Genomic DNA, 16830 nt, shown 5'->3' on the forward strand with positions numbered 1-16830 from the left:
AATACTCGTCGTCGCGTCCGACCGTCGCTCGAGTCTCGGTCTTTCGCGTGCTTCGATCGAAACATCGTGTTTAGGGTAAAGAGCACGAACACTCGCGTTCGATATCGAACGCTCGTGCGCGTGCGGGTCATGTGCGTGAGCTCGAGAGCGCGTCTCAGTGATCGAAGTTCGAACGCAGGGGGGAAGATTTACTTTTTTCTGTTCCGACTGCGACGCCTCCGAGCTCGGAGGCGTCCAGCGGCAGAGAGTTCTTTTGGAGTGGTGGTGATTATTTATCACCATTGAATTGCGTCGCGCTTCGAAGCGTTCGACGATGTTTTGATGTAGTTGTAGAAGCTCAAGGTTTATCAACCTCGTTCAACCTCGTATCGCTTACGCGGAGGTGAACTTGGTGACCGCCTTGGTGCCCTCGGAGACGGCGTGCTTGGCGAGCTCACCGGGGAGGATGAGGCGGACCGCGGTCTGGATCTCGCGGGACGTGACCGTCGGCTTCTTGTTGTAGCGGGCGAGCTTGGACGCCTCGGTGGCGATCTTCTCGAAGATGTCGTTGATGAAGGAGTTCATGATGGACATCGCCTTGGAGGAGATCCCGGTGTCGGGGTGCACCTGCTTGAGGACCTTGTAGATGTAGATCTTGTACGTCTCAGTCTTGGACTTCTTGCCGCCCTTCTTGCCGCCCTTGAGGGACTTCTTGGCGGGCTTCTTGGAGGTGGGCTTGGCCATTTTGATAGGGTGTGTTGTTGTGTTTGTGCGTGCACAAACTCACATCTTCAACCTCATACAACATGTCTGGACGTGGTAAGGGCAAGACCGGCAAGAAGGCTGTCAGCCGCTCCGCCAAGGCGGGACTTCAGTTCCCCGTCGGCCGTATCGCGCGCTACCTCAAGATCGGCAAGTACGCCACCCGCGTCGGTGCCGGTGCCCCGGTGTACCTCGCCGCGGTCCTCGAGTACCTCGCCGCCGAGGTCCTTGAGCTCGCCGGCAACGCGTCCCGCGACAACAAGAAGTCCCGCATCGTGCCCCGCCACATCCAGCTCGCGATCCGCAACGACGAGGAGCTCTCCAAGCTCCTCGGCACGGTCACGATCGCGTCCGGCGGTGTCCTGCCGAACATCCACTCCGTCCTTCTCCCGAAGAAGTCCAAGAAGGATTAAGCGACTCGCTTAAGAATCCTTTCTTGAATGGAGCTTTAAAAAGAAACAACGTGTCGCCAAGCGCGCGTACACACTCAATGGTGATAAATAATCACCACCACATCATCGAGAAACATCTGAACTCGCGACGACGGCGACTAGCCTCGCGTGGGGGAACAAAAACAAAAAATTCAAACTCGCGCCATCGCACGACGCGTGCGAAAGAGATGATTTGCCGTCATCGCGCCCTCGTTTGCATCGTTCGTTCGTTGCTCCATCGCATCGCATCGCATCGCATTCTTAAGCTCATCTACTCGTAAATTCATTCACACTTCGCTCTACTCGCACCCCGACATCGTCGTTCAAGCCTCCGCGACGGAGGCTGTCTCCTCAGCTGCGGGGGCGACGACGGCCGCGTCCTTCAGCTCACCGCTGGCGATGACGACGACATCGTCCACCGGACGGTCGCCTCGACCGGTCGGGGTCTTCTCGATCTTCCTTACGACGTCCATACCCTCCACCACGGCGCCGAAGACGACGTGCTTCCCGTTCAACCACGGCGTCGCCGTCGTCGTTATGAAGAACTGCGAACCGTTCGTATTCGGTCCCGCGTTCGCCATCGAGAGCACCCCGGGGCCGACGTGGTTTAACTTATCGAGCGGGAACGCTTCGTCCGGGAATTTTCTGCCGTAGATGCTGTAGCCGCCGGTGCCGTTCGCGCGTTCGAAGTCGCCCCCTTGAATCATAAAATTCGGGATCACCCTATGAAAGATGGAACCTTTGTACCCAAAGTCTCGCTCGCCGGTGGCGAGCTGTCGGAAGTTCTCGACAGTCTTCGGGACTTCCTTCCCGAAGAGGCCGATGACGACCCGTCCCGCGGGTTTCCCGCCGATCGCGACGTCGAAGTACACCTTGTTCGTGATTTCGTTGTTGCAGATTATCGGTGACGTGTCCGGGGCGGGGCAGTCGCCCGCCGCGAACGCCGGCGCGGCAGCCGCGGCCGCCGCCGCGGCGGCGGATCCAACGAGAGCGGCGCGACGGGATGTCATCGCGTCGGATGATGAGAAGGACGAGGACGTCGTCTTCTTCTCGAAGGAAATTGCGTCATCGGGATGTTTCGGATATGCTTCCGCGCGTATCGGCGCCGACGCGGGTTTCTTGTTGCATCTACTGCCACCCGGACGACGGCGACCGAGAGTGGCGTTTACGATGGAGGATGACGCGGTGGAGGCGACGACGAACGACGACATTTCGTGCTCGCGCGCGTGTGTGTATTGCGCGGAAGGGTTTCGGTGTCGTGTCGAGAGGGAAACTCAGAGAATATCAGATCAGCCCGAGCGAGGCGCGGGTTCTGGCAGAGCCGAGCAGACAGAGCAGAGGAAGTTGCGACTCGGTCCACAAGCGTCGACGCGCGCCCACGTGACCACCCACCGTGCGCGGCGGCCTTGCGCGATCGCAGCCCCCGCGTACCAGTCTCCGTGCGTCGAACGACCCCCCAGGGCGCGCGCTTTTGATAGGCCTGAAGTGCGGCGAGGGAACCGTTCGGCGAGAGCGACGTCACCAATTCTTCCGGATGACGGCCCTCGCCGCCGCGACGGCGATTGGGGTCACGAGCAAGCCGTCCTGCGGTCCAGGGAAGACAGAACGCGACGCGAGCCGTCATCGCGGATCTTTTAGAGCGTCCACGCGGCGAGGGAACGAAGCGCTCCATCACGCGCGCGGATGGCGTTCGTTCACGTCGCGCGCGATCGCGGACCGCATGGGGAAAGTTTCGCGGCAGGAAGAGGGGGAATTCGGTGAGGAGGAGGAGGAGACGACGTTTAAAGATGAAGTCAAACAGGCCGAGTTCGACGAAGGCGCGGCCTGCCCGTTGAATGCAGACATCGTCTGGCAGACGATGTGCAAGGAGGCGAGAGCGGACGCGGACAAGGAACCGGCGTTGGCGAGCTATCTGTTCAGCACCATCTTAGCGCACAAGTCCTTGGAAGACGCGTTGGCATTCGTACTCGCGAATAAGCTCAAGAGCACCGTGCTCCTGGACTCGCAGCTCCTCGAGTTGTTTTCCGCGACGTATCGACGTGACGGCCATCTGGTGAAGATGGCTCAGGCGGACATGCAGGCGTACATCGAGCGCGACCCCGCTTGCGAAAAATACATGCATATACTTCTCTTCTTTAAGGGGTTCCAAGCGATCCAGGCGCATCGCGTAGCTTCTGCGCTGTGGAAACAGGACAGGAAACCTCTCGCACTCTTACTTCAGAGCCGAATATCCGAAATATTTCACGTAGACATCCATCCCGGGGCGAACATCGGCGCGGGTATCATGTTAGACCACGCCACCGGCGTCGTGATTGGGGAAACCGCAGTTGTGGAGGATAACGTGTCGATCCTTCACGGAGTCACGTTGGGGGGAACGGGGACGAAGGATGGAGACAGACATCCTAAGATAGGAACCGGGGTTGTCATCGGTGCGGGAGTCACGATCCTCGGTAACCTCAAGGTTGGCGCGAACTCGAAGATCGGCGCCGGTTCTGTCGTGCTGAGGGACATACCCGAGAACTGCACCGCCGTTGGGATTCCCGCGAGGCTCGTGGGCGGACCCAAGCCGGAATCGCAGCCGAGCCTCAGCATGGATCAGGTATCCGGGTTATCCGATTACGCGTACGACATCTGAATTCGCGGCAAACTATGTGATCATAGCCACTCTCGGTCAGGGACGCGGGGAGCGCGTGGGATGTGACGTCGACCAATTGGACGCATTGTAATAAGACGCGACACACTGTACCAACATTTGCAAGGACGTCTGCGTCCTTTCTCTATACGCGCTCTCTGGACTGCTTTGCTCCTGGCATCGCGCGCGCACGGCGACCGATGAAGTCGAACCTTTCCGAGTTAGGGAAAAAAAGTCAGGGCAGGACAGAGACAGCAGTTTAAACGAAGTCGTGTTCTCCTCTCGCTCACACTGCCGGGCGCGTGCGCACGAGAACGAACGCACAGGGCAAACCCACCTCCCCAAATCACATCAGGTCTTCGTCGCCGCTGCCGAGAGAACGATTCGATGCGGCGCGTGAGACTCGGCGGACCCGGGACCTTCGCGGCCGCGGCCTCTTCGTTGTTTCACGTTCCGAAGCGCGACGCGGCGGAGAAAAAAGACGACGTCCTGAAAGGTCGAGGAAGAGCTCCCAGTCCTCCTTCCGAAGGAATCGAGTTCGAGGGAGACCCTGTGATTATGGCCGATACGACGCATGCACGAAGAAGTGAAGACTCGGCTCTGAAAGACGATCCCCTGGAAGGTCGCGGAGGTCCTATCGACGCGGCGGAGAAAAAAGACGACGTCCTGAGAGGTCGAGGAAGAGCTCCCAGCCCTCCTTCCGAAGGAATCGTGTTCGAAGAAGACCCCGTGATTATGCCAGCAATCGATACGACGCATGCACGAAGAAATGAAGGAAATGAAGACTCGGCTCTGAAAGACGATCCCCTGCAAGGACGCGGAGGTGCAGAAGGCGCTGTCATCGACGCGGTCGGAACCATCAAACGCGTGTGCGCCTCGCTTGATTCCGGACACCTCGCGTTAGCTGATGCCGATGCGCAACTAGCCGCCCCCGCGGCTCTGCTCGCCGCGGCAACGTTCCAGCACCAGCACGAGCTAGAAGCGGTCTACGACGTCGCGCGCGTACTCTGGAATATTTGTGTGTCGCGGACGAACGAGTTGTTAACTGACATCACATCTGAGCCTACATGCCGGCTCTCCGAAAAGAAGGCAGCGGCGTCACAACTCATGAACCTACGCGAGCACGCGTGCCAGCTTCTCGAGGCCAGCTTGCGCGGCGAACCGTTGATACAGCCTCGAGATGCGAACGTGGCGTTATCGTTCCTATCCAAGACCGCGATTCTGATCCACGAAGACGGAGACTTTGCGCGCGCCGAGACGGTCTTTGAGCGCGCCGTCTGTTACATGAACATCTTGCAGTCTGCGATCGCTAACGAAGCGTCGATGGATGATCTCGACGTGAACAAGACAATAGCTATGATGTTTGACACTCAGGTGTCGCGGGCGAGTAACGCCATTACCCTCGGGGAGATCGAAAAGGGACTTCTTATGCTCACCACTGCCGCTTCCCTTGCGGCGACCAATTCTGCTGACGACAAATTACGAACGGCACTTCTTTGCAAGCTCGTTCGTGTCCGTCTCCACATTGGGAAGTTACTCTTAAATCACGTGAATGCCAGCGGAGATCTCCTGGGCACCGCGAGGTCCGCTGCGGCAGTTTTGGAAGGTGCGTATGATATTCTTACGACTCACCCTCAACTTTTACCTTCTTGGATGTCCCACGATGAGGCAACTGGCGACCCTGACGGCATGGATCTCGACCACGAAGTGTCGGACGATTACGATTCGCTGCATGTAGACGTACTCCGCTTCGCTGCTTGCGCTAACGTGTATGCAGAAAATTACGCAGCCGGTATCAGAGGTGTTGAGCTGTTGCGGAAGGGTCTCGAAAAAAAAAAATCCCTCATGACGCCGCAATTGGATTTCACACTGTCGTATATAATGTACCTGGCAAAAGTCAGCACAGACGCGGTCACGGAGGCCTGTGATTGCCTTAAAATGATGATCGAAAACCCCGAAGCTAAGTTCGAGACTTGCCTCACTGCTATGAACTCGCTCGTTCGCCGAGCTCCGGACACTGTGTGTGTGGACGTCGCGCATCAGTTCCTTCGAATCGTCTCGGATTCCCATCCAGAGCGCACCATCGCTCGAGGCGGCTCAATTAAAATGCTAGAAACCTTTCTGGACGCGTCGAAAAACGCAGATACCGCTGTTGATACTGCGCTGATCCTCCTTTCGGACGGTGTCGTGGATAAGCTTTTAAGAGAGGACGCCGACAAGTCAAAACTACAGGTATACAACCTTTTGTTCACGCATGCAGCCGCGGCGTTTCAATGCGAACGTTGGATCGTGGCGGATAAATTGTTCCAATGCTCCCTCGACTTCCAGGCTAGGGCTAAGTCGAAATCGTCCCCGGACGAATCAGATCCAGGTCGGGCAAAACTGCTGCGTTGCCAAGCACGATGCAAAATAGAGTCTGGACTCGCGTTTGACGCTCTTGAGGTCATCGAAACCGTGGAAGCTTTGGAGGCCTCGTCCCCGTCTCCTAGCACACTCCTCGTGAAATTGAAAGCGCTCATGCATACAAATGGTCACGATTCTACACTCATTCACACGCTATTGAATCAGCTGGCATCGTTCCGAGACACGGACATCCTGATAATCGCAGCGCAAGAAGCCGAGGCAGTTTCGAACCACGACATCGCCGCGCGCGCGTTTTTCCAGCTGCTCGGCCACGTGACAGACCGCAAGGAAGACTCTCGCAAGTTGGAAAATTTCGAGATGCTCCTATTTCGACTAGGCCTGTTCCACACGATGGCGGCGAACGAAAGCACAAAGCACGATGGCGGCGAGGAAAGCCACGCAGTGACGGTTGGAAAAATCTTTCAGAAGCTTCTCGACTTTCTGAAAAGAAACAAATCTGTTCCAGTAACGAAGGAAGACGGGGAATATTTCTCCGGCGTGGCGTGGAACGTCGGCCTGCTCGCGGCGAAACAAAATGAATTCACTCCAGCTGCCGTTTGCTTCTCTGCTTGCGCCCGTTTGATCTCTTCATTTGAATGTCCTGACGACTTGAAGAAGGATGCGAATGACGCTTTTTCATATCAAGTTCGCAAGTGCATGGCGATGCTCTTGACCGGTGCTTCCCTCATAGAGATTTGCAAGACGCAAACGCGACCGGGAAATGCTACTGCTGATGCCACTGAGCTAAACACTCAAAATCTGCGAGTGCAGGCCGGTGGTGCTCTGGCGAAACACGCCCAGCTGGTTGACGCATTAGTCTCCGAGGCGAATTTGAACGAGGATGAGAAGGGCCTGTTGCTCGGTTTAGCATCTCGTGGCCTCGTACTTAAACATCTCTTGAGTGCGATTTCTGGTTCCGGAAGCGAGGAACAACTTAAGCTTATGCAGTCTGATGGCTTAACGCCGAGTAATATCATCACGATGTCCGATAATAGTGCGAAGTATGGGAACCCGGAAGCCGCCGCACGCGGGTATGACCACGGCCTCACCAAGATGCTCGCCGTTGGACAGAAGGCGGATGCAGGAGTGATCGCTAGCGTGATACGACATCGCATCGAGATTGAAGAAAAACGAACCGTTGTTACGACAGGAGCCGGTACTGGAGCCCATGAACGCATCCTCGAGCTGTTCGATAACGCTGCTACGCACGTCAGTCTCCTCGCGGGAGAGTATCCTGCTGACGAAGCAGCCTGGCTTGTATGCACTAGCTACAATCGTGGTGTCGCGCATCACCGCATGCGTCGATACCACGAGGCTATGTCGATGTTCCAGGCTTCCTCGCGCTTACTTCCTCAAGCTTGCAGAGCCGACCCCACGCTGTCTCGTATGAAAGGTCGCGTCGAGGAAGCTGTCAAGACATGTGCGAACACTGGTTACATCGCCGTCGCGTGAGCGTCATCCAGGGACGGATATGCGGATTGAAGTTGATACGAACACTTGTTACATCGCCGTCGCGTGAGCGTCATCCAGGGACGGATATGCGGATTTAAGTTGATATACAGTGTTAAGATGCTTATCTAGCAGAGCAGATATTAAAATAAATCATATAAGTACAGTACGTGTACACGTACGCGCTGCTCGCCCGCTTGTGCGCTCCGCCGTCATTCAGAATATTTGGAGTCATCAGTTTCGTTGGACGTTAACACTCCGCCAAGCGCGATGATTGCCGCAAGGCCTTCGCCGCTATGCCAGAGCCCTAAAAGGGTTTGGAATAAGCGGCGGTCGTGCCTCTCCAGAAAGGATTACTCCGTCCGGGGATGCCGGGATCGAAATCGCCTTGAGCTCGCGGCCGCGGCGAACGAGACGGACGGTGCTGTGCTCCTCATCGGCGGATGGGACGAGTCCGAGGTCGAACCGCTCACCGAGCTCGTCCGCGCTTTAGCGGAAGATTTAGAGGTGAGCGATGCCGTAGGTATGCTCATCACACGCGTCGTCGGTGACCGCCTCGCGGTATCCGCGGAGACCCTCCTGTCGAACCGCGTGGACGTCGGCAGTCAGACGTCGACGTCTTCGTCTGGAGCCACTCTCCCACCAGCGACGCGTTGCGTTCTACTCCGCGGCGAGGCGGCCAAGGCTCTGATGCCGTACCTACGCTCCGAGATGTATGAAGCTGGATTCTCTCCCGCAGTGTTTGGGGCGTTTACTCCAGCGCACGATGAGTTACCGCTTGTTGAAGTCGCGACGACCATCGTGCTCGCGCATGAAGCTTATTGGGATTTGCAGGCAGAACCGAAGGAGGATGACATCGTGCCTACGTCATGGCCTGGAGAGAAGGAATGGACGCCCAGTGATACGACCATTGCATTACGGGTGTCCACAGATAAAGCAGTGGTATTCGACCCTCCCGCGGGGGATGACGTGAGTGACGCTGTCACGTCACCGGAAGCGTCCCGAATGAGAGAAGACGTTTCAAACGTTTTGGCCCTTGACGGGGTGGTGGGAGGTGCGCTTCGCAAAGCGTTGCTGGACACGATAACCCAGCCGGACTGGCCGCACGAAACCGCGGATAGACCGCCTACACCTCGCTGGGAGCGTGATACCGACGATGGCATCGGCGTTGATTCTCGCGAACCGTCTAGTTCTGGAGCTCCGCAGCTTCGCGTACCGCCAAAGTCTTGGGGCCTGAGCGATGAGGCGCTCGAGGAGGTTAGACGGTCGACTCCACTGCGTACCTTTCTCGCTCGCATCAGTTCTCTTTACCCTGAATATCATGTCAGGATGATGCCTGCGGACGCGCTCGAACCAGATGGTGTGCCCGGTGCTATGTCATCAACTTTAGACGGCGATGGCTCTCAGTCTCGCGTGGGCACTGTGGTGGCGAACGCTGCCGTGTACGGAGACGAGTTCAAATGGCACTTGGACTGGGACCCGTCAGTGTCGGAGGCAACCTCCCCGTTTGCCGAGCGGTTCGGGAGATACGTCAACAGATCGAAAGGGCGGCCGCTTTTCGTTTCTGCTCTAGTATATCTCAACGGCCCCAATCCGTGGACGCCGGATATGGACGCGGAGACGATGTTCCTCGACCCGGACACGGGAACTGGTTTCTTTGTTCGGCCGGCACCAGGACGAGTGATTCTAATGGAACAGGATGTTCTGCACCGCGTCTCGCCACCCTCGAAATCCGCTGGAGTGCCCCGATATTCGCTGGTGCTTAAGTTATGTTTCTATCCGAAGACGGCAACGACAGCACCAACCGTGGCCAGAGATGGTTGGGGGGAACCCACACGTTTCGGTAGCGCGTCGGGGCTCTCGGCGCCACCACAGCTTCTACAGAACGATTCACAACGCCTCGAATACGACAAAACTGATGTGATTAAGAGAGTGACGTTGGTGAGACACGGTCAATCAACATGGAACGAGGAGGGGCGCCTCCAAGGGAGTTCAGACTTTTCAGTGTTGACTCCAAAAGGAGAAGCTCAAGCGGAGATCACTCGCGAAATGTTGCAGGTACGCGTTGCATTGACTGACGATGAACTCTTTCCATTTTTTTTTTTGCATCACGTTGACGATCTTCTTTCTACAGGATAAACGCTTCGATGTGTGTTTTCGCAGTCCCCTTGCCCGTGCTAGTCGAACAGCTGAAGTGATCTGGGGATCGCGAAGCGAAGAAATGGTCGACGTCTCGGATCTTCGCGAAATTGATTTGTACTCGTTTCAAGGCTTGCTTAAGGAGGTACGGACACGATTCATGATGTTTACGTTCCTCCGCCTCTTTGTTAAACTCTCGTCTTATCAGTCGCTGACACTACCGTATTTTGTCACGTTTTGCCGCAGGAGGGAAAGAAAAAACATGGGGAATCGTATGCGGCTTGGAAGACAGACCCTGTAAACTTCGAGATCGACGGCCATTTCCCTGTGCGTGAACTTTGGAAACGTGGTGCTGATTGCTGGGATACAATTCTCGAAGCTGACGGTTCTGATGTTCTCGTCGTGGCGCACAATGCAATCAACCAATCCATGGTTGCCAATGCGTTGGGACTAGGACCGGAATATTTTCGGCGCCTCGTTCAAAGCAATTGCGGACTGACCACCCTAGTATTTCGGCAGTCTAGTACAGATGAAAATGCCGCGTTCGTCGTCTTGGAGCAGCTTAATCAAACACGAGCAGCTCCTCTTGCAGGGAACGCAGACATGACAAAGAGTCGAGCTGTGTTGATTTGTTCTTCTGGTTCGCAAGGGGCTGAGCTTGACGACATCGCGGCAGGTGTGTCAAAAGCGCTCAAGGACGAACGCGTTGAATCCGTGAGGTTTGATGACTGCACGTCTTCGCGCGTATTAGCTCAAAACGTCGCGGATCGGTTGAACTTGAGCGAAGGGCCGCGCGCGTCGGTCGCTGTGATGGCTGAGTTGGCGACGCCAGGATCGACAGTCCTGTTTGCATCGGCGCAAACGATTGACGATGTTTTATCGCTTGCGTTGAACATCGACGAGGAATCAGGTTTGAATGTGAGCTTCTCTCTCGGCGGCGTGACCATTATTGATTTCGACGACTTAGGCGGCGGTGCGTGTGTAGCTTGTGTGAACGTCACGTCTCATCTAACTTCGTAGCTAACACTCTAGAGGATTTTATGAAGGTAGACTATCTCAGGAACAAGCGCGCGTTAAACCTGCCCTTCTTCGCTGCTGCTGCTTGCATCGTCTCTCACCCGCCGATCTTCCTTCTTCCTTTTCTTTTTCTCTTTTTTCATCTCCTTTCGCTCCCTCTTCGCTCTCTTGGCTTCTCGCTTCGCTTCCCTGAGAGGATCGTCGCCGGGAATAGGAAGCCCAGCAGCTGCGGCTCTAGCCCTCGCCATTGCCGCCTCTTTACGAGCCTTGAGCTCTCGGATCATCTCATCTTCTTCGTTTGTCTTCGAGATTGCGTTGAAAGCTGCACCCTCCCATGCCTCTGCCCTCCCGGCCGCGCCCTCTTCAACGATTGCCGGGCGCTCGTCGGCCTTGAACCCTTCGTGACCCCACCGGCCCGCCGCATCCACGCCCTTGACCTCGTCACCGCCATCACCGTCCGCACCTTCTGTCATCGGACGAGCCCCCCCGCATTTATGACAGTTGTCCCGAAACTTGAAGTTGTCGCACCCGCACCCACACTTCCAGTCTCTTCGTCTCGCCGCCTCTTCGTCTTTTAATTTATAGTCCTCAACGTGGTCCACCTTGATGATTCGCCCTAGAACCTTCGCGCCGTTCAGATTGTCCACCGCTAAAACTGTCGAACGCTGATCCTCGTAACATATGAACGCGAACCCTCGTGACTTCCCCGTGTCCTCGTGCCGAACGAGGTTGACGTCCACGATCTCTCCGTACTGCGAAAACACCGCGAGAACGTCGCCTTCGGTGAGATCGAACGAGAGCCCACCGGCGAACACGTACGCGGAATGCTTATACTTCGCGTGCCAAGACGCGCCTTCGCTCAAACCCAGACGGATCTGCGGGACAACGACGACGACGACGGATGGTGGAATGTCAGATGAAGGCCACGACGAGCGCGCGAGACAGATCGAGCAAGGGTGCCGAGAAAGGACTTCATTTCGCGTCGAGATCGTCGCGGAAGGGAAGGGCGCGGCGAGGGAACTCACCTCACTGAGCGTCGCCTTTTGAGTGTTCTTTATCTGTGTCAGAGGATTCATCGCGCTTTCGTCTCGGAAGAGCCGTGAGGTACCCACCTCAGGGCACTCCGCGCTCCTGCGTGTGTGGGAGAGACGATTTCTGCTCGAACGTCGCGCCGCGCCGCGCAGTGCGTGCAAAAAATCGAGCAAAACGGCGGCTGAATGAAAATGATTCGGCGGCGCTGATTGTCTCGTTCGTCCTGAGCGTTGCTGCTCATTATCGACCGCGCATCACAACAGAAATCAACGCGTGCAGAGATGCCGTCTTTCTTTTGAGGTGTGTTCACGGGACACAGGGTCTAGTTCGCCCGACTAACGGCGGCGAAAGCGCACCCGACGACAGGGTTTGTTTTCGGCAACCCTGGCGATGCCTTCCGATTTAGATGGCGAGCTTCTGAAGGCTATCTTGGAGGAGTCCACCCTGCCTAGGGCGGTGCGTGGTGTCGCGAGCAGATTGGTGGAAGAGTTGGAAGCGACCGTTTCAGGTGAAAACCTCGCGTTCCCGTCTTCTCGGAACTCGGGCGTCCGTCTCATGTCGAGATCGGGTCGCTGCGTTGCAAATTTCGTCGATCGTCTGTCAGTCAGTCAAGTCAAGTCAACCTCCAAAACGGGCTGGTCAGTGATGCAAACATAATTAATCTTTGAGAACAGATTATCCTCATGACGAATAAGAACATGACAAGCATATGACTGAGGCCAGCACGTCTTCGGAGAACCCGCGCTTTTCGGAGCTTTCTTTCGCCACTCTCGCGGAGTATCGCGTTCGTTCTCGTTCGCTGAAATTAAATTAACTCTCTCCTCCAGGTATCCCGGCGCAAGACCTGAAGTATTCACCCGCCGCGCACTTTCGCACCGCTCTCGGACATTCCTCTGAAGGGGCCACGAAAAAATTAAAGTTCACCGCGCCCGATCGCGTCGGTCTCGCGGGAAGTGTCGTCTACGGTGGTTGCCTGAGGACTTCCGGGTTCACAGTTGTGGATGTTAAGGTTGATGTTCCGAAAGCTTTTTTTCAAGAGAAAGACTATCTCGACCACAGGTATCATGCTAAAAGGCTGGCATACTTGCAGGTCTTGCATGAACACCTGTGCCGCGCGGAGTGGGTAGCTAGCTCGACGACATCGACGCATCACGCGGACGTTCGCAAACCGTGCCTTCTCGTCAGAGCCAAAAAGTCGAGTGACGTCTGCCTTAGAGTGCTTCTCACAGCCCCTGCGGATGCATTTCCTGTCGCGCGACTTCAGCCAGATAAAGCGAATCTCCGGAACTTAGATGACGAGGACGGAGACCGTTCACCGAGTCCGCACTACAATCAAACCATTCTAGAAGACATGTTCACAGAAGAGCATGCGAGGTACTTTCAAAAAGCTGCAAGCGTGGCGGAGCACTTGGAGGACGCGTGTGTGCTCATGAAAGTTTGGGCTGCGAGACGCGGAATGCTTGGGGCTCCAGATGGATTTACCGGATTTGTGCTGTCGATGTTACTAGCGCATCTGGTAAGTACGGGAGGAAAATTGAGCCCTCTTATGGACGCGCTGCAACTTGTCAAGGGCGCTCTGATACTCTTGTCTGATCCTGTCGTCGTCTCGCGGGGGTTCTGGGCTGATGATGCCGCGAGGAAAAATGTTGCCGCTTGGAGAAACTCATTTCCTCTCGTGTTCTTAGGGCCCTGCGGCTGCGTGAATATCGGATCTCGAATCTCGAAGAGTGCGCTCGCCGAGTTCATCCACGAGGCGGCGTTATCTTCAGCTGTACTTGAGCGAGGCGGTCGGATGGCATTTGAGCAGGTCTTCTTAGTGACCTTCAGCCCAGCCGCACGGTACGACATTCACATGCACGTGACTTTAGACCGAAATAAGCACATTTCTTCGGGCGGTTGCGATACCGACGTTGTCACTTGGCGCGATTACGAGGCTCGGATACATGACATAGTCGCGAGTGCGGTAGGTACACGAGCGAAATTGGTTCGCGCGCAGCATCAACCGTTGGTGGATTCATCCGATATTCATCTCTCGCAGAATGAAGCACGCGCGGCGACGAAGAAACGTAAGAACACCGAACCAAGTCATGCCGAAGTTTCGGACAAATCCAACATGTTAAACGTGTGGATTGGAATCATCCTTGATCCAGAGACTGCGTTCAGGCTGGTTGACATAGGACCGAGCTCAGACGATGATAAGCTCGCGAAAAAGTTTCGCACGTTTTGGGGGGATCGCGCAGAGCTTAGAAGATTCAAGGACGGACGCATATGCGAGTCCGTGGTATGGGATTCTACTCCGCACAGTCAACGTCATCACATACCGGCGCTCGCAAGCGAATACGCTCTGAAGCGAAATTTTGACGCGATAGAAAAAGTGGAATGGAGTTGCAGTCTTCTGGATCCCACGTTGAACTGCAAACAAAACATCAGCAGCGACAAATTGAAGGAGTCTTCACCGACTGCTCTTCTTCAGTGCTTGGACCGCTTAGCGAAGCGAATGAAAGATATGAAAGAGATGCCTCTGAAAGTTGTGAACATACAACCGCTGAGTGCGGCGTTTCGCGGAACAGATCCTTTCCCGCCTCAACAACATCAACTCGCTTTCGGCGCCGGTATCGGGTTGGGTCGCAGTGATGAACACATGCCAGTCTGCCCGAAGACGCTTGATGTCCTCGTGCAGCTCGAAGGAAGTGGACGTTGGCCAGAAAACAGCACCGCGATAAATAAGACAAAGGCTGCGATGGCTCTGAAGATTGCAGAGCAGCTCCGTTCGAGTTACGCGACTCCTACCGTCGTCGCTGAAGAAGCAATCGACATACTACACGAGGGATATGCGTTCCGTCTGAATATCAACTCGACCGCTGGAGGAGCGAATAACGAAGCCGCTGAGTTGCATCTCATAAAGGGTGCCGCGCACGCTGGGATGATTTCCACGATATATGCACGTTTTCCGGCGTATGGTCCAGCCACTCAGGTCGCAAAGCGTTGGATTTCCGCACACATGCTCTCGTCTCACATCGGCGGTGAAATAATCGAATTATTGGTCGGATATCTCTTCTTGCACCCTGGTGCGGTGGAGCCCCCGCACTCACGCGAGGTGGCATTTGTTCGCTTTTTGGATCTGATCGCGTCGCACCCCTGGAACGTGTTACCTTTATTTCTCGATCCGGACGACGAGGTTACGCTCGAAGCGATGCAAGGCCTCGAAAGGAAGATGGACAGTCCCGAGTCACCGACGATGTGCATTCCGACTCCATACGATTCCGATGGAGACATTTGGACGCGGCACGGACCAGCGGCAGTGGTGTTGAAGCGCGCCCAATTGCTAGCGTCGAGGGCTTCGATTCGTTTGAGGTCGCTTCTTCAAGGTCGTAATAGCACCATTTACAAGTCTCAGGATGAGGACATCACGGAGCTAGGGGATTCGTCCGCGTGGGAATCGATGTTCACTCCTGCGCTGACGCACTTCGACATCGTGCTCAAGCTACGTAGGGCGGCTCTTCCCTTTCCTGATCACGCGTTGTTCACGGCTAAACAAATAAAACGCCGAGTCATTAAGGAGTTGGGAGTCGATCCTGACACTTTTCAGATGGCAGAGCACGGTAGTAAAAGAGGTCTACAGCTCGCGAGTATGCCTGAGAAAGTAATCACTCGCGGGCCAGACAAGGCAAGAGCGGCGATGCTAATTGGCTTCGATCCACTGCAGTGCTATCTCAGGGAAGCGGAGCGTCGACTGGGTGGCACCGCCTTATTTTTCGCGGACAAGTACGGAGGAGATCTCATCGGTGTTGCACTCCGACCATCGCTCGCACACCACGAGGCGCAGCTTCCCGCTTCGCTCGGCGATTTTGATCCTCTCGGCGATTTTAGTTCTCCAGCACCTCCGAGCGTTGAAGAAATCATGGACGATTTACTGTTCATTGGTAATGGCTTCGTGCAAGATGGATACAAGACAAAGTGAGTTGTGATAATGTTTCCTTCAATATAGACTAGCCTAGAGACAAATGAACGGAAGCAAAAGATACTCGAAATAAAACGCTTTCCATGTCCTCATATAGAAGCTGTAGAGCGAGGCGCTGGACGAAGTATCGACGCGGCTCGCGGAGAATACGAGCACCGAAAGAACCGCACAGTGACATATTCCGACAATCTGTGAAATCAGCGTAGAATTATACACGAACGAGAGAACAGCAGCGCTGACGTAGCCGATCGACAAAAGTGCTACACAGACGTTGAACATGGTGTTAGCACCCCATCGCACGCTTAACGTGCGAATGTCGTGCTGTTTATCGCCCGCGATGTCGGGCAAATCCTTCATGAGCGCGATGACGATCGCGTAGACGGTGATGAAAGACATCGCGAACATGAGCGTAAACGGGGCTTGAAAGCCGAGTAGACCTGTCCCGAGGGCATGAGCGAAGAACCCCAGCTGAACGATGAACGCGCGCACTATCAAAATGCACCCTGCGGCAAGTAAAGGCGAGCGCTTCCATCGAAGACCGGGGTAGTCCACTGAGTACACGATGCCGAGTATTAGACTGAGTACGAGCGCCCACAATAGCGCGGACGATCCGCTCATCATCCCGAGCACGAGGCTCGAGGTCGTGCATAGTGCGACGACCGTGAGCGCGGTGTCTGATGTGAACGCTCCGCTCGCCAACGGAAGGTACGGTTTGTTCACCCTGTCCAACTTTTTGTCGTACAGCTGATTGATACCTACGATGGCGACGTTCATCAGCACCGACGCTAGCACCGTCTGCACGGTCTGTGCGGACACCACGGCAACAGAACACAAATCCAAGACGCCTCCAAAGTGCCAGGCCATCGTGGTAACCGAGCAGACGCTGACGATCGTTCCGATGATGGTATGCGGCCTCGCGAAACTGGCGAGTGCTGAGTGTGGGATCTCATCATGATTCCTCAGCATCGCGCGAACAACGCCACTCCTGTGCTGCTTGCGCTTCCTCGTCCATGCTGACGGTGAGT

At 55.6% G+C, this 16830-nt stretch overlaps 8 protein-coding genes across 8 annotated transcripts; 5 read left to right on the forward strand and 3 right to left on the reverse strand.

Moving 5' to 3' along the window:
• Window positions 1–372: 372 nt before the first annotated feature.
• On the reverse strand, window positions 373–723 carry MICPUCDRAFT_13212 (histone H2B; the record flags this gene model as incomplete). Its single annotated transcript, XM_003055466.1, has 1 exon — window positions 373–723. The coding sequence occupies one exon, from the start codon at window positions 721–723 to the stop codon at window positions 373–375; it is 351 nt and encodes a 116-aa protein (XP_003055512.1).
• Window positions 724–785: 62 nt separating this feature from the next.
• MICPUCDRAFT_12375 (histone H2A) lies at window positions 786–1154 on the forward strand (the record flags this gene model as incomplete). The annotated part of the gene is made up of 1 exon (XM_003054928.1): window positions 786–1154. One exon carries the CDS (start codon window positions 786–788, stop codon window positions 1152–1154), a length of 369 nt encoding a protein of 122 aa, XP_003054974.1.
• A 198-nt stretch (window positions 1155–1352) lies between these two features.
• MICPUCDRAFT_30855 (uncharacterized protein) lies at window positions 1353–3807 on the forward strand (the record flags this gene model as incomplete). The annotated part of the gene is made up of 2 exons (XM_003054929.1): window positions 1353–2177; window positions 3028–3807. Exons 1-2 carry the CDS (start codon window positions 1905–1907, stop codon window positions 3805–3807), a joined length of 1053 nt encoding a protein of 350 aa, XP_003054975.1. The 5' UTR covers window positions 1353–1904.
• Window positions 3808–4191: 384 nt separating this feature from the next.
• MICPUCDRAFT_50243 (uncharacterized protein) lies at window positions 4192–7659 on the forward strand (the record flags this gene model as incomplete). Its single annotated transcript, XM_003054930.1, has 1 exon — window positions 4192–7659. The coding sequence occupies one exon, from the start codon at window positions 4192–4194 to the stop codon at window positions 7657–7659; it is 3468 nt and encodes a 1155-aa protein (XP_003054976.1).
• A 267-nt stretch (window positions 7660–7926) lies between these two features.
• On the forward strand, window positions 7927–10815 carry MICPUCDRAFT_50244 (uncharacterized protein; the record flags this gene model as incomplete). The annotated part of the gene is made up of 3 exons (XM_003054931.1): window positions 7927–9714; window positions 9791–9940; window positions 10042–10815. 3 exons carry the CDS (start codon window positions 7927–7929, stop codon window positions 10813–10815), a joined length of 2712 nt encoding a protein of 903 aa, XP_003054977.1.
• A 563-nt stretch (window positions 10816–11378) lies between these two features.
• Window positions 11379–11690, reverse strand: MICPUCDRAFT_8359 (uncharacterized protein; the record flags this gene model as incomplete). The annotated part of the gene is made up of 1 exon (XM_003055467.1): window positions 11379–11690. A coding segment is annotated over one exon (312 nt), but the record flags the coding sequence as incomplete, so codon positions are not given.
• Window positions 11691–11849: 159 nt separating this feature from the next.
• On the forward strand, window positions 11850–15872 carry MICPUCDRAFT_50246 (uncharacterized protein). The gene is made up of 2 exons (XM_003054932.1): window positions 11850–12352; window positions 12672–15872. Exons 1-2 carry the CDS (start codon window positions 12235–12237, stop codon window positions 15803–15805), a joined length of 3252 nt encoding a protein of 1083 aa, XP_003054978.1. The 5' UTR covers window positions 11850–12234; the 3' UTR covers window positions 15806–15872.
• On the reverse strand, window positions 15839–16771 carry MICPUCDRAFT_13055 (uncharacterized protein; the record flags this gene model as incomplete). The annotated part of the gene is made up of 1 exon (XM_003055468.1): window positions 15839–16771. The coding sequence occupies one exon, from the start codon at window positions 16769–16771 to the stop codon at window positions 15839–15841; it is 933 nt and encodes a 310-aa protein (XP_003055514.1).
• Window positions 16772–16830: the final 59 nt, after the last annotated feature.

This window comes from Micromonas pusilla (genome assembly GCF_000151265.4).
Source record: "Micromonas pusilla CCMP1545 genomic scaffold MICPUCscaffold_1, whole genome shotgun sequence".
Taxonomy (NCBI): domain Eukaryota; kingdom Viridiplantae; phylum Chlorophyta; class Mamiellophyceae; order Mamiellales; family Mamiellaceae; genus Micromonas; species Micromonas pusilla.